Genomic DNA, 22,998 nt, shown 5'->3' on the forward strand with positions numbered 1-22,998 from the left:
ACTGCGAATATAAAATTTGATTTGTAGGTCCGGGTGTAATTCTGGGTGTAAGTCATACAAGAAAGGGGAATTTCGCACTTCACAAGTTGAAAGTAAAGAAAGATCAATATTGACATTACTGAATTGTCCCTTAATTTAACACCAATTTGACGGAATAACAAATGGAGGACTAAATTGAGCGAAACACAAAAGTCTGGGACGATATTAGGTCACCAAAACGAAATTGAAAAAAACCACTATAGTCGAGTACGATTTTGAGTATTAACTCATTTGTTATTTGTAGATGTTTATTCGTAGATAGACGCAGATAAATAAATAAAAATGAACATTGGTGAGTTCGCATCCCCAAGACCCCGACGTCCCTGATACAATTGGATCTCTTTAACCCAAAAAGGAGTTGGCTAGTGGTGACCGGTGAAACCATAACACGAGAAGACAGTTCTGAATCTATTAACGGAGAAAAAAAAAAAAAAAAGAAGAAGAAAGATTTAAGAAAAATTATAAAAATGACAAGAGAGAGCAACGTAGAAGAACTGGTAAGTGGTTGGTGCTGAAATTCAGTTTCCTGAAAATGGGTATTTCCGAAATTAATTATTATTTCTTTTCAGATTTTTTTTTCTGCACTAGTTTCAAGTTTTTCATAACTATATTTTTACTATTTGTGTGTGTGTGTGTTTTTTTTTTTTTTTTTTTTTTATTGTTCCAGAAGCAGGAAAAGAACAAAATATTGAATGAAATAAATGGACTGCAAGAAAAAATTGATCCAACGGCTCAGAGATTGCTGTCACTCTTGGAAACCCTCAAGGTTTGTGTATGCTACTTTGGGTTTCTGACAATTTATTGACTTGTTTAAGAATTCAGCATTTCAAATCATGTATTAGTATATTTAATAATAATAAAAAAATATTATGTGGAGTGATTAAAATTTTGAAACTTGTATTTTTCTATTGATTAATGGATATTTTTTTGTGATCTTATTTTATGTGTAATTCTCAAAAAATTGTTAATTTTCTTGAATGTAAACTTGAACTGATATCTGAAACACTAATATGATAGTTCATAGCTTGGTTGATTTTTGGGATGCTTCATTTTGAAATCATAACTACTTTAGGTCATAGAAGTAATTGCAATTAAAATCATATTGACTTGTTTTTCTTGAGTAGAAGATGACTTGAAAAGAATCTGAGCTTTGCACAGAATCTCAGCTTCTTAGTCCTACAGATAGCAAATTCTTCTGGGAATTTTCTTTATCTGTATCTTCCTGGAGAGCCATTGAAATGGATGGAGAGCAAAATTTGATTGCTGGTAGGGCCTCTTATGCATGTGGGGACTGACTAACTTTTATTCATATTTTAAAAGTTCTTTTCTTGATTGCTGGTAGAGCAAAATTCTTCTGGGAATTTTCTTTTCTTGTTTTTCTCAATCTTTTCTTGTAACAACCCTCCTTCTGCTATGGCTACTATGTAACAAATGAGTTGGTTATTTTTCAGGCTCTTGAGAAGCAACATTCTGAATTGCATTGCACACTACGTAATTCTAAATTGCAATCTAAGATAAATGAGCTGGAGGAAGTAGAACAAAATACGAAAGAGGGAAAGCTTTCTAATAGTTTCGATCATTCTTTATCCGATTCCAATGAGAGGCTGGATTCTGTAAAGAAGGTAAGGAATTTAATCAGAATTTGGTTTTAGTTCATTTACAAGGCAGAATGCCTCATACATTCTTTCCAATTTGCCAGAGGGTCACAACTTACAAATTCTCATTTCTTTACATCCCAGTAGAAAGAACAATAAAGTATATCTCCGATATTCAAATGGGAAAACATTTTGTCTCTTTAAAATATTATATAGTAGAGTAATATGGTTGGTGTTACTTTTTTGCAGGAGCTTGCTTCTAAGTTAAGGGCTATTATGTCACTAAAACGGAGTCTTGATAGTGTACCTTCACAAGCTGAACTCATTCAGTATGTTTTGCTTATTTTGCATTCCTTCTTGCTTATAAATATTTTCAGGCTCTTTCTATTGTACGCAATTGCTTTTCACTTGTTCAGTGAAACTCATATAACAGTCAATTCAATGAGAAGTTTCTCATTGGTTTTGGAATCTTCAGCTTTTGTTATGTTACCTACTTTCGATAAGTTTCGGTTTAAATTGAATATGCCTAAGGATTAGTACTGAACATGGGTATGTTGGGGTAATATAAAGAGGTGGTAATATAGGGCTTTGAATTTTTAAAAAGGTTAGATATCCCATTCAAAAAAGGTTACTTTGTGACTTCACAATCGCTCATTCTGTATCAATCTTTCAATTAACATTGAAGTTCCTTTATTATTTCGTTCTTGTAGAAATGAAGTTATCAAGTAACTAAGGATAAGGGGCTAGGTCATCCAATGTGGTGGCTAACAAAAGTTCAAATCTCCATTCGGAGGGACCCCCTCCAATAAGAGCCTGACATTACCCCAAGGGATTAGTAGTCCCCACATAACCTTTTAATGTACCAAAATATCCAAAATATCAAGTGACTAAGGATCCATTGTGTTATCGGTTTCTCAAGACAAGAAATGTTATGACATTAGGATTTGTATATTCAGTTTTTTTAATGAGTTCTTTTGACAGGTATGAACTCCGCCTCTCTGAACTTAATACCCATATTCAGGTAAACTAGTACCTAGGATGATTAACACTTAACAGTCACTTGTTGGTTCCTCATTAATGAACCTCTTTCCATCTCTGTCGCTATATGTAGGGAAAGCATTGTCAAACTCAGAAATACTATGCTACTTTTAACACATTGTTGGAAATCAAAGAATTGATGCTAAAGGAAACATCTTTACTAAACTCCATTAGTTCACAGGTATTTCTTGAAAAGTATATGGCTATTATTACTTTAGTTTATGCTATTATTATGGACCGGAGCTCTGAACGTCTTATATCTAGATCTTAGATCAAATATATTGACATATCGTTTCACTATGACTTGGCAGTTGATGGTATCTGGTTTTGTAATCTTATTGTAGCATTCTCTCCTTTGTCTATCCCTACACTATATCATATCCTTTCTTTGGATTATGCACCTTCTCTCTCTCTCTCTCTCTCTCTCACACACACACACACACACACACAACACAAACATATATAATGAGTTAATATCCAATTTAGTCCTCAACTATAGTGGTTTGCTCGATTTAGTCCTAAACGATTTTTTGTGCTTAATTAGGTCCTCAAGTTTGATGGGTTTGCTCAATTGAGTCATCGGCTATTAGAATCAAGGACTAAATCGAGAAAAACCACTATAGTCGAGAACTAAATTGGGTAAAACCACTATAGTCGAAGACTAACTTGAGTAAAACTACTATAGTCAAGGACTAAATTGGGTATTAATAGAGGTGAAATTACCAAGCTATCTTAACAGATGACTCAATTGGGTAAAACCATCAAAGTCGAGGACCTAATTGAGCACAAAAAGGCGTTTAGTACTAAATCGGAAAAAACCACTATAGTCGAAGACTAAACTGTGTATTAACTCCATATCCATATATAATTATCTGGTTTAAATACTGATTTTTTCTTTCTATAATTTTGTCTCCTTTTTCATGTCTATTATATAGTTCCAAAATGCTATTACTAGCCCTGCAGGTCGGGAGAAACTTATTTCTTCCATGGAAGGAATTTTGCAGGGAACTCAACAGGTATTTCTCTATTATTCATTTTTTTTTCTTAGTATAAAAATTGTGACTTGTGAGATTTATTTATAATTCTAATTTTGTTTATAATTTCTGACATAATTTCTTTGCTATTTCTCTGATATCAATGCTGAAATTTATAATGTACACTAATTTTTTATTCATATCAAAATTTGAAATTTATTTCTAGTTGATTAATTTAGTACTTATATTTATAATGTATGTAAATTTGCAAGATTTATAGTACGTTTATACTCAAAACTAAAATGAGATCTTAGCAGACTATTATACTTTTTCCTACAAATTAAACTCGTTGGCTAACTCTTCAATTTCTTCACTTCTCTACATTTAAGATAAGGTTTCTCACTTCTCTTTTCTCATATATTTTTTTTAAATATGAAAAAAAAAAGTCAATATAAATTGTTTGACCTCTCAAGTTTTAGTTATCACCTTATGTTTAAGAAATTATCCCATTGGTGTTTCTTCATTCATCATTCAATGTGACAGAAACTGGAAAAAGTACAACTTGCACTGGAATCAGAGATGGAAGTTCGTGAAATTCGCAAAGCCAAGTTTGTTTCAACTATTTCTGAACAAAGAAAGTGCAATGCCCTTCTAAAAACTCTCCAGGTATGGACAATATCAGGAATGATCTGAAGGAAGGCTACAGTATATATAATCACTTATTTGAAAATATGCATAGTTCTGTAAACACCTCTCTCAACTTATTTGAAAATACACATAGCTCTTTAAACATCTCTATCAGAATTTATTTTAATAGTTAACATGTTTTCAAGTATAGTGTTATGTGCTCATGTCACGGGCAAGAAAACACAAAAGAAAAGAATGAAAACGGAAAAGAAAACGTTGGGTTTGCTGGAGACACAAAACTCCCTTTTATAAGGTTGAGATTAAAAGGATTCCTAAAGTAAGAATGATTAATTATTTGGTAGTTTCCAAATAACAAAGATTAACTGATAAGCTAAATAACTACTCCGTATTTAGTAGTTTCTTAATATCTAAACTATGTAATGTAATTTTAATAAAATAAGACTTCTTTCACTCAAAAAAAAAAAAAAAAAAAGACTTCTTTAATCATAACGACTTTTTAAATAACCATTGCCCCAAAATGTATCATTACACCCCCTCCGGGAGGCAGGCTTGAAGGCTAGGAACCTCCTGCATTCATGTAGCGAACTTCCCACGATCAAATGGCATCGACACAAGAATTGTGAATGGTAAATCCACAATTGGCATCGTAAGGATCAATTGATGAGCCAACAACGGTGAGAAAAAAGGACTTCAATCTTGACATCTTTTGGGTGAGTTAGGTGGAACCACAACGTTGGAGGATGAGAGAGATCTAAGAGATAAAAGACGGACCAAATAATTAATTATTTAGCTTATTACTTAATTTTGTTATTTAGAAACTACCAAATAATTAATCATTCTTAGTTTAAGAATCCTTGTAACCAGCTCTATAGAAGGGAGTGTTATTTGGAATAATAGACAAGCAGAAATTTTATCCCAAAGAATGGACAAAGGGGGTTTTGGGTCTCAAGTAAACCCAACGTTATCTGTTCCTCTTTTCGTTCTTTTGTTTTGTTTGTTCTTGCCCATGATGTGAGCACATTACATATAGGTTCTTTTTCTCACCACATTCATGAGTTTTTGTTATGATATCCTCAAATGATGATATTCTGCATAACAGAATCTGAAGTATGTAAGCAGATAGTTCATGCTGGCATAGTTTCAGATTTTATGACATTTTTTTCTTGCAATTACTTCCCATATGGTTGTCTTTGTGTTCTATAAAGTTGCAGGACACAAAGTTTATTCAAGTACTGATTTTAGGACAAGTTTCATTTGGTGTTGAATTGTTCTAATCATAATAATAAATTAATAACAGTTCGTTTTCACTCCCATTTTAGTACAATGGGAGGGCAGTTTTCTTTCCTTTTTCTGGCTTTATCTCAAATCATTATACCAATGACATCAGTTTGAATTCTAGATCAATTCATGCATTGGTAGTTGGTGCAGTTAATGATTCATTTGTATGCCATGATGGTTCAAATAGTCCACCTCTAAAGGGAAACCAATGTTCGGTGTTTAGTAGATTGGGGGGTGACAAGGGAAACCCGCAGCCACTACTCGAGGTGTGCACTAGGTAAACCCCGCCTTGTGACCTAGCCAGCAAAAGACCACATGGAGGTAAACTAGCAACCAGCCTAGGTTGCCCATAGCTAACCGCCTCAAATCAAGAAGGCTGGGCTTCGAACTCGTGTCCTTGTGATTACAAGTTTATATTCTTAGCCATCTTGGCTGGGATTACCCCCTTTTGTTCCATTTTCCATCTAGGCCTAATCTAAGGGCCTGATTCGATCAGGATAGGCTATTCTAAGTTTATTATGTTGGAATAGCTTTTTGGTTTAGTTATGGAGCCACAGGTCTTCCATGAGATCATCATCTCTGGTTAAAAATCCAAATAGAGTAGCACGATAAGATCTGCCACTAAGGCTGTTGGTTAGATTTATTCGGTAAATGCATGCATTATTAAAGTCTCAGATTTTGGAAACTGCTAATATGGAGTAGACAGAGCAGTAAACTTTGTATATACTTTATCATCATCAAAACACCCCCTGTATGAAGGGGGCAGGGATGCTGTCTGACCCCAAAGACCTCCGGTGAGGCCATTGGCTGGGTTCATTAAGATCCAACTCTAGGAATTTGGAGACTGTTAATTTGTAGAGTAGTAGCTAAGGTGGTAAATTTTGCATTTACTTCATTCCGTGTTGTTGAAAACCAAAGGGTTATGTCTGTTTATAAATAGGTGTTTACAACAGTTGTGTATGTATGTGTATGTATATATATATATATATATATATATATATATATATATATATATATATATATATATATATATATATATGTACTATGTTTCTTCATTAGAAATATAGAATTATACTAATATATTGTAATCTTTCAGTCTTATATACATTTTTTCATTCCTTGATTCTTCATCTTTGCTTCCTCCTAACTGGCGGGTGGTTGTTATTCTCCACCCGCCAGGCCTTTAAATCTTTCAAATTCAACACGTGTCACTGTTGCCACAATTGTCCAACATCCTATAATCAATCCCGCTACTGCTTTTCTAACCGTTTTAATCAATTTCCAGGTGGAACGTGCAAAGAACGAGAGCCTTTGCCAGCAGACATCAGAAAGCGCCCCCAGTGGCGTGCAAGAGAAGTTATGATTTTCGTCACTTCAGATGAAAGTATTGTTGCAGCAGCGTAAAAGGTCCGGTTTAAAACCGGGGAGAAGTGAAACAGTAGGTTGAGTATGCTATGCTACTGTGATGATAACCAAAGGGGGCAGCCTGAGGCTGGTCTGCAAATGCACAGAATGAATGTATGAATTTGGGCTATCAAGGTATGTTGATATGTGTTGTGAGCAGCATGAATAATGTATGTTACACTAATAAACATACAAGAATAATAAACCAATGTGTTGTTTGTGTATGAAGAGATCTCTTTAACACATGTCTTGAAAGGGGGAGGTTTGATGGGCTCCACATTGACAAATTAGCACCATAACAAAATGTACATTTTTATATACTCAAAGTACATTATTTGCATACTGAATGTACATAATACAAATAATGTATTTTTAGTACTCAAAAATGTACTTTTTTTAATACAATGTACATTTTTAATATACTAAAAATACATTATTTGTGTATTGAATGTACATTATTTGATAGTATTGTCTAAACAGCTGTGTGGACTATGCTCCACACAATAATAATTGTTCCACATTGAGAGTACGTTTGGTTCATGGGGTTAGACACAAGAAACAAGAATGAAAGTCATACACATTGTTTAGTTGACAATTTTTTTAAAACAGGATTTTATTACTCCTATAATTACTAAACTCATTACCTAATTTAAATCAGGTATCATTCTATTAATTTAGTCTTATCCCCCATCATTTCATCACCTCCTCACTAAATCAACTTACTTACTACATTGGCTACTTACTTCATCGCCACTCTTAAGATCAATTGGCTTGATTTTGTTTTTGTGTTTTTAAAACGTTTATTCTTATTATAGGACCATACATAGCCAAACATCAATGTTAGTAGTCTTTCTAATTCCACCTTATTACCAAACATTCAAAATACATTTATCAAAATTCATTCCAATTATCAAGTATTTAATTTTATTCTGATTTTGATTCTCATGTTCGAACCAAACATGCTCTGGATCTTCTTGTATCACAATTTTTAAAGAATTGAAAATGTCTTTTAAATGACGTTGTCTGTGTTTGGTAACATAATTAACTTATAAGTCAATTTTAACTTATTTGACCACTATTAGTTACTCCGTATTTGACCGATTAAACAACTAATATAAGAGCAACTCCAAATGTGTGGCATATCTGCAAATTTCAGCACCATCTCGCCATTTTGCCAACTTTTTTATCTCTAAGGTGAAGCTCCAAAACGGTGTGGCATATCTGCAAATTTCAGCGCCATCTCGCCATTTTGCCAACTTTTTTTATCTCTAAGGTGAAGCTCCAAAACGGCATAACGCCATTCTTTTTTGTGTTAATGAACTGTACCGTGCCATATATGGCGCGACACTGTTCATCCACGGCAAAGTGGGGAAGGAGAGAAATATGTCCATTTTGCCCTTGCTTCTTTTTTTTTATAATTATAAATGTATCTTTTATTTGTTTTATATGTAATTTCTTATTTTATTAAATGCTTATATTTAAAATTTGTATTATTAAATATAAATTATACCATTTTAAATGTCTCATCGAGACAATTAAAACAAGACTAATATTGAATATATATTAATTAAATTTTCAAATTCATCAAACATAACTAAATGTATTAGATGTTTTATGATATATTATTATGGTGGAATAAACTAAATTTTTAAAAATATTGTTAAATTTAATTTCATAAATAATTAATGTTATGAAAAAAATTATTATTAATAAAAATTATTATTTACATTACAAGTTATATTTTATATTAAACAAATTAAGTTGGAACTAAATTATATTAAATTACTTAAATTCGAACTAATAATTGAGAAATTAAATTATTTTAGTGTAAAAATTTAGTGTTTTGGTGTTTTGGTTGTAAATGGGTTGGAGAATGGAGATGAATAAAATTTGGTATGAGAATATGCTAAGAATATTCCTTTTGATGTGACATTTAGTGGAGAAATTTGGTGTTTTCGTGTTGAGTGGGTTGAAGATGCTCTAATGATTAATTAGTTTTTTGTAATTGCTTATTGTTCCAAACGCTAAAATGCAAAAAACTGTTTAAAGTAGTTTTTTCGATCAGCTTTTAAAAAAAGTCATTTTACATATAATCAACTATCAACTAACAATCAATTTACCTAACATTTTTCTACAATCAGTTAATGTTTACTCACTAACCTAATCAATTAATAATTATCACTTAACAGTTATTTATCAAATAGTTCCGTTATCTTTAAAGGAATCTCAAAGAAATCCCTTATTACCCGTATTACAAAAATTAAATGCTTATGCCTTTGAAAGAATCCCTCGTCACTTGTCTTTAATTATTTTTAAAAGGAGTATTTTAGAATTTGATGACATAATCGAAAAGACTTGAAAATATCATTGAATAATTTAGGCAAATATGCAGAATCGGCAAATTATGCTGTGCATCCGTATGCACCATGCATGGTGCATACGGATGCAAAAACGACGTTGTTTTAATAAAACGCGCGTCTTCCCTTAAAAAAAAAAAAAAAAATTCAGGTTCGATTCCCAGCAACAACATATGAACTAAAATTCCATAATCGATGAACTATAATTCCATAATCTAATTTATGAACTAAAAATTTCAGAATGAATGAACTAAAATTCCATAATCTATAAACTAAAATTTCAGAATCGATGAACTACAATTCCATAATCGATGAACTATAATTCCATAATCAATGAACTATAATTCCATAATCTATGAACTAAAATTCCAGAATGAATGAACAATATAATGTTGTTGCTGAGAATCGAATCTGAATTTTTTTTAAAGGAGAGACACGCGTTTTTTAATAAAACGACATCGTTTTGACATCCGTATGCACCATGCATGGTGCATACGGATGCACAGCATAACTATCCTGCAGAATCGGTCCTGGCCTAAAATTAAAGGGAAACAGAGACCCATGGGTCAGTCTATTAATAGTTGTATTTTTTTTTTTTTTAAACCAAAACAAACAAGTAACATTCTAACATTTTGAACAAATCCTACTAATTGATTATTGTAATAGCTAAACACAAGAAATATAAATCCAATTGCAATATTTTTATAATTGTGAATTTGCAACAATTTTTAACCAACTTGAACTTATGCTCCACTGCTCTTTTTTTATTAACAGTTTTTAACATATCATTTAACTTCTCGCTTTGCATGAATTTAAGTAGTACTTTACAATCTCTTTAGAAAGTAAGCAAGATCATATAAAAGACAACAAAATAATATTTTTATATGAAAAAATGAAGAGTAATCCATCCCAAGGGACCATCAGAGATTTTGAAATAAAACTTAGAATAAAATAAAGAATTAAATTTCGAAGAGAATGAAGTTCCCTTTTATGCATAGAGTGATAGAGATAGATAATAGACAACCAAATAATATTTTTATATGAAAAAAAAGGTAGAGTAGTCCATCCCAAGCAAGAATGACGTTGTATAGGACCAGAGTCTGCATTGCACTGTGGACCCTGGTCCACGGTATAACGATTGGGAATGACAATAGTTGGTTTTTTTTTTTTTTTTTTTTTTTTTTTGGGAATAAGAAGATTTTAAAACATCGTTAGTGCGTATAACTTTATAATCTTCTTAATAAAATCTTCTTATTTTAAAATCTGTATATATAAAGTTATACACACTAACGCACGCAAATGATGTTTTAAAATCTTTTTATTTCAATATAAAAAAAAAAACCCCGACTATTGTTTTAAACTTATACGCACTAACGCACGAAAATGTGGTTACTCACCGTTTTTCCCGTTCGAAGACCATATTTTTTTTTTCTTCGTTTGTTCTCCTTCCGTCGACAATAATGTTTCTCCTTCTTCCTATTAGAAGAGGGGCAATATATGTCATGTTTTGAAAATTGAGGGGCAACATTTACATCACTAATAATTTAGGGATGACATTGATAATTGGCATATTTATGAGGGGCATAAATTACAATTTTCTCTTGTTATTATCTTAAAATGAATAATGCATACCGTTTGGGTCAAAACATAAATTATTATTTATGTTCCCTCCAAAACAAAATTAAATCATGAATATTGCTGTATTCCCCTACAACAATTATTCTCTAATTGTCATTCCTTAACATACCTTTATATTGAGATCTTTTTTATATATTGAGTTCATTTTATATTTAATTATTACATAAACTCTTATTAACTCGTGGTGAAATCTACCAATCCACACGTAGTGAATTAAATTAAAGAGTTTTCTCTTCTTCTTCTTTTTATTTATTTATTTATTTATTTATTTTATTTTTTTTAATGAAGATTTTTCTCCTTTTAACACTTAATAGATAATATCATTTTAAGAAGAGAAAATTAGAAAGTGATTTCATTTGGAAAATAAAATAACATTTTTCTTTAAATAATAAAACCCCTATCTACCAAGTTTAATGTTTTTCCCATTTGATCTCTTTTCATATTATATTAAAAATGATAAAAGGATGAATTTAGTAAATAGTTGTTAGATAATTGAGTTAGTGGATTTGACTAATTGATAGTATTAGCTAATTGTAAAAAGATGTTTGGTAAATTTGTTGTTAACTAATAGCTAATTACATGCAAAATGACTTTCTAAAAAAGCTGATCCAAAAAGCTACTTAAAGTAGCTTTTTTGAATTTTAACATTTTGGAACAATAAACCGTTACAAAAAACTAATTAATCAAACAATTATATTGACTATTTAACCAAGTCAAACAACTAATAGTGGTCAAATAAGTCAAAATTGGCTAATAAACTAACTATATTACCAAACATGGCCAAAATAAAATGAAAAAAGAAGCTAGTAAAGGTGTTGAGAACTTCATCATCAAAGCCTATAAATATAAATACAAGTTGATTGTTTTGAACATAGGCAGATGAGCATTCAAGTTGAGGGTACCAATAACAAAAATTAAAACAATACAGAAAGGTTACATTGAGGGAGGGCTAAATGGACCTGTTCATGAGTTTCTACTTTCTATTAGCAGTGAACTAAAAAATGTTAAGCTAAAGGAAAAGAAGAAAAGCAAAAGGATCAATGGCTTCTCGACATTCTTTAGTACTAGATCGATCATACATCGCGTTTTTCTTCATTCATAGTTTCTGGTGTTTGAACTGCAGCTCTTGCTTCCTTAGCGATGAAACTTCCTCGATGTATACCTATAAGATCAGGGCATGTTGAGAGTATTAACAATTCATTAGCAAGAAAACAATAAGCCAATAATACTCCATTACAATCTGCCTAAGATGCTGCAAACGCATTTGAAAGATAGTGTTGGACGGAGGCCGGTAAGGATCAAGTCCAGCACCATGTGGCTAGGGGGATTGTTGGGCAGAGACCGGTAAAGGAAAATGTGCGGCGGTATAAGGAAATAAAGTTGCGCCTTTTGCTATTAGCTATAACTTTTGACGTAGTGGTAAGCGCTTGATCCTAACAAGTGGGATCAGAGCCAAGTCATAGGAGCAATTAAGACTGGTTGGTGCTGGGAGGGTATTGTTGGATGGAGGCCGATAGTATAATCAAACAGTTGGTGTTTATTGTTTAATGAAATGAGATGTGTCTATCTTCCCATTTATAAACAGCAAATAGACTTGAAAAGGATAAATCGTAAAAATTCCATCCCTAAGTTATATAGTAATTGTAGGATTCGTCCCTCCTTGTTGGTCGTGCTCACTTCTCGTAAAATGACGAAATTTGTAACGTCAATTATAGCTTAGGGACGAGAAGTGAGCACGACCAATAAGTAGGGATGAATCCTACAATTACCCTATTACTTAGGGACAAAAAGTGTCATTTCCTACAAAAAAATTTGAGTAAACTAACTCCGTTAGATAATTCCAGATTTCCAGAAATTGAAAAATAACAATATAGTAGACTAGGTAATAATATATAAAGAAGTAGAATGTGTAGGTACCCGGGGGTAGAGAGATTTGATCACCGGAACCAGATGCATGACTACCACCCGCTCTGAGAGACGACCTGCCTTGCAATTCCCGTAACAAACTCATGCCACTTCCAACGCCCATCTCATTCTCACCACTAGGCATACAATTCTCTATGCTAGACGGCCTTGGTGCAGATTTTGGAGCATAGGTCGTGGACCAAGATCCTCCATTTGAACCCGCTAGGGCCATAATAATATCTGCCTGATAGAACAATTAGGTCATTCACACAAAACAGTTAAAACTACATTGTGCTTTTGATCCCGAGCCTACTGCTACAATAAGAGGACCCTAAAGTGTTAATATGGATCACTTTGATCGAATAGTCAAATATTCCTTCAATCTTTTGATCATTTTCATGTCCAACAAGACTTTTTGGTACCATTACTGACAGCTCCACAAGGCTTAAAGATAGACCATTTCAGAATCCCAAGAATATGGGCCTAATTGCCTTAATTATCTAATCACCCGGATTTTAGCCTAAGAAGACCGAGAAAAAAAAGGCTACCAGAATACCAATATCATCAAAGAGAATGAAAGTTTTGCTAATTTTTTTAAACTCGGGAAAAAAGAATCTCAAAAGTTTAGACGTCAAGCAATGCAACTCCAACCAAAATAAGCACCTCAGCTATGGCAATTTATGCTAATTAGTGATAAAGATTTTAGAGAATGAAGCAAAATATCTTCCATGTTTCTGCCAACATCTCTTAATAATAACACATCAAAACTTTCATTCTCGACACATTTTTCTTTTCTTAAACATATGTTTCTTGCTAGTGGATAGAATTCAAACAACTTGGTTCATCAGTAGTCTATATGCTCTCTGCTATATTGCCATAACTGGTGGGCTTTTAAGAAACATACACTTTAGAAAGTATAGTATAACCAACCATGCTGAACAGATGTTATTCATTAGTTGAATAAGTGAAGACAGACCTTGTTGGGATGCACATCGTCAAAAACGTGGGCTTGGCCACCATAAAATATAGTCATCTGACGACCAGTAGATGCCGCTCCTCTCTGGCTGTCATGAAATAAATGTGAACTCTCATTTGTTGCATTCATATTCCAAGGTTCAAAAAAAAAAAAAAAAAAAAAACTAAGATAATAAGCCCACTGTTTTAGCTTCTCTTTAATTGACACAAAAAGTCAAGGGTTTGATCCTCACCAAGAGTAAGTCTAATGAGGTAGTTTTAGTCTCATTCCAGTTTTTTTTTTTTGTTGGACCACGAGGTGTTCTAAGCAGGCCCTAACTGTAGGAGACACCTTTAAGCCCATACCATACTCAGACTAATCCCCAATCATTATTGTATTCAGGGGATGTACATTATTTGTGTACTGAGTGTACATTATATTGTATAATGTACATTCAGTACACAAATAATGTACATTTAGTATATTAAAAATGTACTTTTTGTTATGGTCCACACAATAATTTGCCGACTAATCCCCGTTCGCAACGGTGGACGGCCCAATTAAGGGCAAAATGCTGGTCAGGTTGGTTTTTCCATACAAGAGGGGGTTTGACCTCCCGATCTCTCTTAAGGGACAAGAGTGGTATTCACGAGGGAAAAAAGCTTCTTCTTTTTTTTGGAAACACTCATTATTCTTTACAAGGTAGTATCTGTCCCCACCACCGGGGTTCGATCCTGCCATCAGACTACATAGTAGTTGGCAAGGGAAAAAAGCTTCTACTTTATCTTTCTTTTTTTCTATTTCTAATTTTCGGGTTAACTTTTACCTGAGATTAGTAGAAGATTCTGGCTCCGAAATGTGAACCCCAGACTTCTGCTTACAGCTACTCAATGGCACCCCAGGAAGGGCTCGATCAGGCATGCCACCACTAGCATTAATGGAGCTCAATATTCCAGATCCTTTGATTCCTGTCCTCGATCCCTCATCAGCAGCTGCTTGAGACATTACCGAAGGGCCAGCAGCAATGCCATCTCTGAACCTGTTCGATGGTGCTTGATAGCTGTAAGGCGAAATTTGGCTGGCCCGTGGAGGATACTGCAACGTGGGGCCAACATTAATCGGAATACCTCGATCCCACCTTGAAGTGCTGGCATCAAGTTTAGCACCCAAGGAAGATTGCGATATAAGAGATGCTGAAAGTGGCCTCATTGGATGCACTCCAAGCGAAGCCTCTTCATCGTATGGCCTTCTCATTAGTCGCTCCCCTCCAGCACTCTGTAGTAGCTGAACTCGGGAATAAGAACGACACTATGAGAGTAACAAACAATCATCGCTTTCCTCCTAGATGTGAAGCAAGAGAAATACCAACCTTCATTGCCCGTGAGCTCTCTAGTGAGTCTGGTCGAACTGTCGGGAACTTATCTCTAGACACCCCCATAATAGAATCTGAATTACACCTTTTACTTCCAGAATATCGATAACTCGTCTCTGGCCCTATAAAGTAAAACCCACACTTAAATTCATCAAATATTACCTTCCCAAATCATTTATGGCATGTGTTTTAGTCTTTCTACCAAAATTATCGAAACCCCATCAAATCACTATCCAAGTTTACTCACAATTGCTTCTCTAGTTAGCATCAGCAACCAAGATTTCAAAGTAACAATCCAGTTGATCAAAGACTATCCACAAGTCTTGATCATTTGCACAACAATAGAAAGAAATAAATTTAGTTCAAATTAGATTCCCAAATAGATGTTAGCATTTTATCTATATCATCCATCCTCTAAAACCTCATCTGCATATTTTCTCAGCCAAAGCTTTCCCAAATTACACATGCATAACAATCACTAGTCAGGATTACAATAACTATAATAATATTAACTCCACTCCATTAGAATTCCAATCACAAATCTACTAAAGTAAGCAAGAAAAGCAGATTAAAGGGAAAAAGAGGGGAGAAAAGTGCTGCATTGAACAACCAAAAAGAAATAGAAAGAATAAAAGCAATCCAAATAAGCACTTTAGACCACCAAAAGAAGTAGACAAAACAGAGAATTATTTGAACAAAAGGGAGGGACTAGGGAGTAGTAACCAGAGCCCAGATCAGAAGTGGTGGAAATGGGAGCACGGCCGCCGCCGGAGGAGGCGCCAACGGAGGCAGAGGCGGCCGGAGACGAATCTGGGGCGGCGCAGCCTTTGCCAAAGAAATCATGAAAAACAGCAGAGCCCTTCAGTCCTTGAGCAGCATTAGCAGAAATCTTGGTATTCGCATTGGCGGGGCGAGAGTGAGCCATAGACACACACGGAGCTCACAGAATCTTCAAATCATCATTTCCTCTGTGAAGCTCCATAGCAGAACAGCTCCAAGAATCGAAGTGAAGCGCAAGTGGGGTGAGAAAAGAAAGCAAATTGGAGTCCTTTTTTTGCATAACAAGAAAGGCGGAAGCAAAGGGTGCACGATTTTCAGAAAAGATGATTGTATAAGCAGACTTTTTTTTTTTTTTTTTTGGTTTTACAGTGAGAGAAAAGAAATGGAGAGAAAGAGGAGGGGAGGGGAGCACTAAAAAGCTAAAGTGTCTGGCTTTTTCTTACACACAACAAATGGGCTTTTCTTGGCTATTCTCTCCCTTCTCTCTCTCTCTCTTTCTCTCTCTCTCTCTCTATATATATATACAAATACATGGATTACAGTATATATTATTGCTGGAATGTGTAATTGTTTAACTGATGTTTCTCCAAAAGCCGTTCTGTCCGAATATATAGATGTTGGATTGTTTGTGGGTTTCTTAGGATGATCTGCATTTATGTTTTTTTTTTTTTTTCCTGTTAATTAATTTTATAATTTTAGGTTTCTTACTTTGCCAAATCATATCTTACACTCCATTAATTCACCCAAAACCCATGAAAGTATAATTTTACGCACAAGTAATCAATCGTTATTCAGTAAATCATGGTGTGTGGGCCATGGTAAAAAAAACCACACCGCTTCTTTTAAAAGAAACGGTAGCCGTTACGTTCAATTAATTATGTGTCTACGATATGTTCATGATAAAATGAAATTATATTGTGTATAAAATAAAATTGAATAATATGTTTCACATATTGAGCGTATATTATCAAATGAAATTATAGTTCCACACAATTATTGAACTCTGATTGTTTCTATCTGTCGATTGATCCATGGTCGATAAAACTCTGAGAATACACTCGACAAAACAAATATGGGAGAGGCTGAGAAGAAAAACAAAGATGAGAAGATCGCAACGAAGATAAGAGAGGTTACTGCATAGACTTTATCGGAATTTGTCATCTACCATTATTAATAGTTAGAATTTTTTTTTTTCTAAAATTTTTTGAAACTACGTCATATTCCTTCTTAATCTACGTTGCTACATGGACCATGGTCCACAGTAAAATTTGGCACAAGTAGCTCAACCCCAACCAAAACAATTGTTACTCCATAGATCAGGGCCACCTTGCATTGTGCACCCGGTCTAAAACGACATTCAGATTATATGCTTGCAGTTAATATATTGTGTACCTTCAGTTAATAAATTATGTGCATACTACAATTAACATATTATGTATCTGCATTTAACTTATTATGTGAATGTAATTAATAAATTATACGCATGTAGTTAACATATTATGTAACTTTAATTTATTTATAGGTACATAATATGTTAACTCCTGATACATAATACGTTAACTACAGGCACATAATCTAAATGTCATTAAGATTATGTACTTGCAATTAACATATTATGTACTTTCAGTTTACAAATTATGTACGTGTAAATAAATTGAATGTACATAATATGTTGATTGTAATAGGTGCATAATTTTTAACAGCTACATAATATGTTAACTGCAAGTATATTTATTGTAATATGCATAATTTATTAAATACAGATACCTAATATGTTAATTACAAATACATAATAGATTAATCGTAAAATATACATAATTTATTAAATGAATGTACATAATATATTAATTGTAAATACATAATCTGAATATTATTTTAAATTAAATTCCATAATGCAAGGTCAACCATTATCAATGATATAACAATTTAACCCAATCCCCTTCCATTTTTATTTTTGCGTTCATTTTTACATTCACCACTTATGAATAACTATTTAAAAATTAGTGTAAAAGTGAATGGATGTAAGGGAGCATTTGGTTGATATGAGAATTAATTGATATAACTTTTAATAATACGAAGTAATAATAATTATGGTCTAGTGACATTAAGTTGTTCTGTTGCCGGTTCGAGTTTGGAAGACGGTATTGAATCTTTGAGTTTAAGTATGAACAGATACTACATTGTAACAGAGTCAATAGCACTAAAAAAAAATTATCAGTATTATTATTTCAAAATAATAATTAATAATATGGGAAAATGTCTTACCCAAAAATCAAATCTTATACTATGGACTTTGACGGAGAAGGATAGCGATGTGATTATTTTCTTTTATCCTTTCCGGCGCAAAAGTGAAGTTTTACACTTTTACTTCAAATTGAAATCTGACATTAATAATAAGGAAAAATTGCACTTTTCGTCCCTAAGTTATATGGTAATTGTAGATTTCGTCCCTGAGTGTTGGCCATGCTCTCTTTTCGTCCCTAAGTTATCATTGGCGTTGCATTTTTCGTCCCTAAGTTATAGAGTAATTATGGAATTCGTCCCTGAGTGTTGGTCATGGTCACCTTTTGTCCCTAAGTTATCATTGACGTTGCACTTTTCGTCCCTAGTTATACTAAAATTGCAAATTTCGTCCCTAATCACTACTACACAAATGGTATACTACGTCACTTAAAAGACGGATGTTTTTCAAATAACCACCGTCTAGTATGTTTTGTTATACTACGTCACTTAATAGACAACGATTTTTTAAATATAAGTCGTATATACCTTAATTAATTTATTTACGTCACACACTTTAAATAACCACCTGCTGTTTTTTTTACACATACACGACAGTTTTCGAAGTGTCACGCGTGTAAGTGACTGCCGTTGTAAATATACATTTTCCGTGTATGTTAACTATATACGGCGGTTAAACAACCGCCGTGTATGTCAACTATATACGATAGTTATTTAAACAACCGCCGTCTATTAAGTGGCGTAGTATAACACAATATATTAGATGACAGTTATTTAAAAAATCGTCGTCTATTAAGTGACGTAGTATACCAATTATGTAGTAGTGATTAGGGACGAAATTTGCAATTTTTGTATAACTCAGGGACGAAAAGTTCAACGTCAATGATAACTTAAGGACGAAAAGTGAACATGACCAACACTTAGGGACGAATCCTACAATTACGTTATAACTCAAGGACGAAAAGTGCAACGTCAAGGATAACTTAGGGACGAAAAGTGAGCATGCCCAACACTTAGGGACGAATTCTACAATTACCCTATAACTTAGGGACGAAAAGTGCAATTTTCCCATAAAAACAAATAAACATTAAAATGGAATTTGAACACCTTCTTTTCATTGGGGGTTGTATGCAAATAAGACAAAATGTGGGGCTTCTTTACAATTTATAGGAAGAAAATAATGTGTCTTTAATTCATAAATTTGGTATACCTCTTTGGGTTATCTATATCCAAAAGAGATTCTGAATTTTGAAAATTTAAAATTTATCTCACTTTATTTTCCTAATAAAAGTTTTACTATATATTTTTTAAATTTCACTCTCTACTTTCTAACGTGTCAACAAATAATTGATTTTAAAAAGTTATTTACATTTTTTTTCCGTTCTCCCTTTTGTTTTGTCAATCTATATAGATTACATGAACAAAATATAGATTTTCAAAATTATAAGTAGTATTTAACAAAATGTTTGACCAGCATATTTAACAAGATGTTTGACTACCATATTTAACAAGAAAGGAAATGTGCATTTATTGTCATATCCTTAAATGTATAAAAAGACCGAAATTCTCTCACATTTAAAGCTATTTAAATATGTTTATTGACGGAGGATAAAAAATAATTGTCATGTCACAATAATATAAGGACGAATATGGAATGATCTTTAAAAAAATAAAGGACTAAATTTATAAGTGATATTCAACTTTTAGTCCTTTATTTTTTTAAAGATCATTCCATATAATTTGACATTTTATTAGTTTAGACAAGCAATCAAGTTAATTTCCCGACACAAAAATTTGTGTCGAGCCTTCCAAAAAGTTATTCTAAATCTATTGTTTTGATTATTAAACCTATCAAACTACATACCCAAACTCCATCAATAATAATATCAAATTATAATGTATGAAAGATGAAATGGAATGTTAGGTCATGTTTCAAAATTGTTTGGATATAGAGGCTGCCGGAGTAGTAAGCAATATAATAGTGATGAGATGGGATCATGAATGCTTAATTATCATCAACAAATCTACAAAGATCTCTCCCTATATATAATATCTTATTCCTCATTGCAAATGCATTATTGGTGATAGCGATATGATGCTATTTGTCATCCAATTCTCTTTAATGAATCTCCATATTATTAATTAATAATAATAACAACAATAATACAAGTACCTTATAGAACTCATGAAATTTGACTGGCGATTGGAGTAACAACACAAAGAGATTCCACATGTCAATTTAAAAAAAAAAAAAAAAAAAAATAGCACTTAGCAGTGTAGAAAGTGACTTGAGTATGAATAGGCTTTTGACTTTGGTGTTGTCCCACAATAATTATAAATAAAGGCATCTACAGTAATAGGTATATTTCCTTCTTTATATCATCAAATAGTGCGCGAACAGTCCAATTTTAGAGGGAAACACCCTCACTGACCCTATTAATTGGTGTGATCCATTCTTCCTCTTGTTGTTACTTTTTGTCAAAATGAATTCTTGATTTGATCTAGTCTCCTAATGTGCTTCATGCAATTTTAGTGCCTTGGCGCAGTGCACCTTAAAAAACATAACCAAATCCTCCTTCCCCAAAAAAGACAATTAATGATAATAGGCATAATTTCTCATCTGTGTTGAATATATATTGTAAATTATGTGTACCGTTTCATCAATGCATGCCCAATGCGTGATTCATTATATGAACCATTCATTTCAACAAATAATTACACTAATATTTTTTAGTTTCCGTTAAGGGCTTAACTTTATCGGCTCTTATTAGGTTTGTAGATTTTTGACATGTTTGATTAGTCATTAGTATAAAACAATTGAAACATAATTGAATTTAAATTTCATTAAAAAAAAATTTGCTATATTGATTTCATTGTTTTATTGATGAAAAATGAGTTGTTGAAAATAATTAGTATAAAGATTTAAATGTTCCTATATACTAAAGATATTTGATGGTAATATAGAAATTCATATTTTAACTTTTCTCCCAAAAGGTGTGAAAGACAAAATAATAAAAGGAATTCATTTTCCATTGAAATAAACTATCCATAAACTAGACAAGGTAAAATATATTTTTTCTCAAATTTGAGAAAAAAAATTCTCAAGAAAATAGTTTCATGTGAACCAACCATGCCATTATTATTTATTTATCTCCATAATATCACCCAATATAAATAAATAAATAAATATATAAATAATATATATATATATATATATATATATATATATATATATATATATATATATATATGAAATAGATCATTGCGCCTATGTACAACCATACACTTCACAACACAACTAAGTGTCTTTATGACATTTACAAATGCACTTAAGAGATACAAGTGTAGGGTTTGAGTGAGGGTGACCAAGAGAATTGTGCCAAACTTTTAAAGACATTTTGGATGTAGTGAATGCAATTGAGTTTTTTATTTTATTTATTTATTTATTTATTGGAAGTTTGTATAACTCCTCGAATTTTCACCCTCAAGTAGAATTTGGTTAGTGTTGAGATCTTTTACAACAAAATATGAAGGGTCAAAATAAAAAAATAAAAAGAAAATAGGGAAAATTGTAAAAATTGCCCCTCTATAATATGCCAATTATCAATGTCACCTCTGAATTATGAGTGGTGTAAATGTTGCCCCTCAATTATCAAAATGGCGTACATATGGTTCCCCACTGCTGTCCATCGCTGGTACATAGCCCCTCCCGTAACGAACCTGTGGTTCCCCACTGCTGTCCATCGCTGGTACTTCGAATCGAGGGAGGGAACAAATAACTAAATTACATATTTACTCTGACTTAACGGTGTCGTACACTAACGGGGAACCACATGTCCATTACGGGAGGGGCTATATGTGCACCGTTTTAATAATTGAGGGGCAACATTTACACCACTCATAATTCAGGGATGACATTGATAATTGGTATATTATAGAGGGGCATTTTTTACAATTTTCCCAAAAAAATATTATTATCTGATGAAACGATTGGTTAGACCAAGAACATGTAACACATTCTGTAACTGTAGAACATGTGAAGAAGAGGGATATCAAAGTATGCTCAGTACTAGAAATATTTAAACTTGTACCATTACCAACTCAAAAATGTGTGATTTCATGTATACTCTTCTACTTGTTGCAAAGAAGAGGGATCCTGAGGGGCACTAGTGTCAGGGAACATGTAACACATTTTGTAATTGTAGAACATACATGTGAAGAAGGGGATATCAAAGTATGTCCAGTAGTAGCAATATTCAGACATGTACCATTACCAACTCGAAAAGTTTCATTCCATGTGTACTCTTCTACTTGTTGCAGGGAGGAGGGATCTGAAGTGGCATGGCCTGAATATAAGGAGCCGGGCAGGAAAAAGGAGCAATCGACGTAGCATGTGGGTTGGGAATTTTCTACACTTGCAATCAAAGTTTGTTCACCTGTAGATCCATAAGTCATGTGGCAAAGTATCATAGGGTGTGTTCGCTAAGCTGGAACTGTTAGTTTGCGTCGTCTGAGTTTGGAAGAAACAGCTGAGGGGTGCTCGGGTGGCGCTTCTACCTAGGTGGGGTGGGTGCGCCGCGCTTCTACCTAGGTGGGGTGGGTGCGCCGACACGGACGTGCCTAGAGCGTGTCAGGGAAGTGCCCTTCTCTGGCTGGGCAACAAGGTTGTGTCTTGAAGATGTGTCCCTATCTGGATGGGCGACACGACGGTGTCTGGAGGTTGTGTCCCTGTCTGGATGGGCGACATGATTGTGTCCCAGGGTCGTGTCCATGT

The 22,998-nt window shown here is 33.3% G+C and overlaps 2 protein-coding genes across 2 annotated transcripts; one reads left to right on the forward strand and one right to left on the reverse strand.

The window, feature by feature from the left end:
• The first annotated feature begins 340 nt into the window (after positions 1–340).
• On the forward strand, positions 341–7,253 carry LOC109174597 (coiled-coil domain-containing protein 93). Its single transcript, XM_019323836.1, has 9 exons — positions 341–536; positions 707–805; positions 1,491–1,661; positions 1,884–1,963; positions 2,616–2,655; positions 2,746–2,853; positions 3,608–3,688; positions 4,190–4,312; positions 6,858–7,253. The coding sequence occupies exons 1-9, from the start codon at positions 507–509 to the stop codon at positions 6,933–6,935; spliced, it is 810 nt and encodes a 269-aa protein (XP_019179381.1). The 5' UTR covers positions 341–506; the 3' UTR covers positions 6,936–7,253.
• A 4,522-nt stretch (positions 7,254–11,775) lies between these two features.
• On the reverse strand, positions 11,776–16,527 carry LOC109174596 (protein TIFY 8). The gene is made up of 6 exons (XM_019323835.1): positions 15,927–16,527; positions 15,201–15,325; positions 14,658–15,115; positions 13,853–13,940; positions 12,889–13,120; positions 11,776–12,133 (listed from the first exon to the last, which is right to left on the reverse strand). The coding sequence occupies exons 1-6, from the start codon at positions 16,126–16,128 to the stop codon at positions 12,045–12,047; spliced, it is 1,194 nt and encodes a 397-aa protein (XP_019179380.1). The 5' UTR covers positions 16,129–16,527; the 3' UTR covers positions 11,776–12,044.
• Between the last annotated feature and the right edge of the window lie 6,471 nt (positions 16,528–22,998).

Source organism: Ipomoea nil, unplaced genomic scaffold (assembly GCF_001879475.1).
Source record: "Ipomoea nil cultivar Tokyo-kokei standard unplaced genomic scaffold, Asagao_1.1 scaffold0642, whole genome shotgun sequence".
NCBI classification, from domain to species: Eukaryota; Viridiplantae; Streptophyta; class Magnoliopsida; order Solanales; family Convolvulaceae; genus Ipomoea; species Ipomoea nil.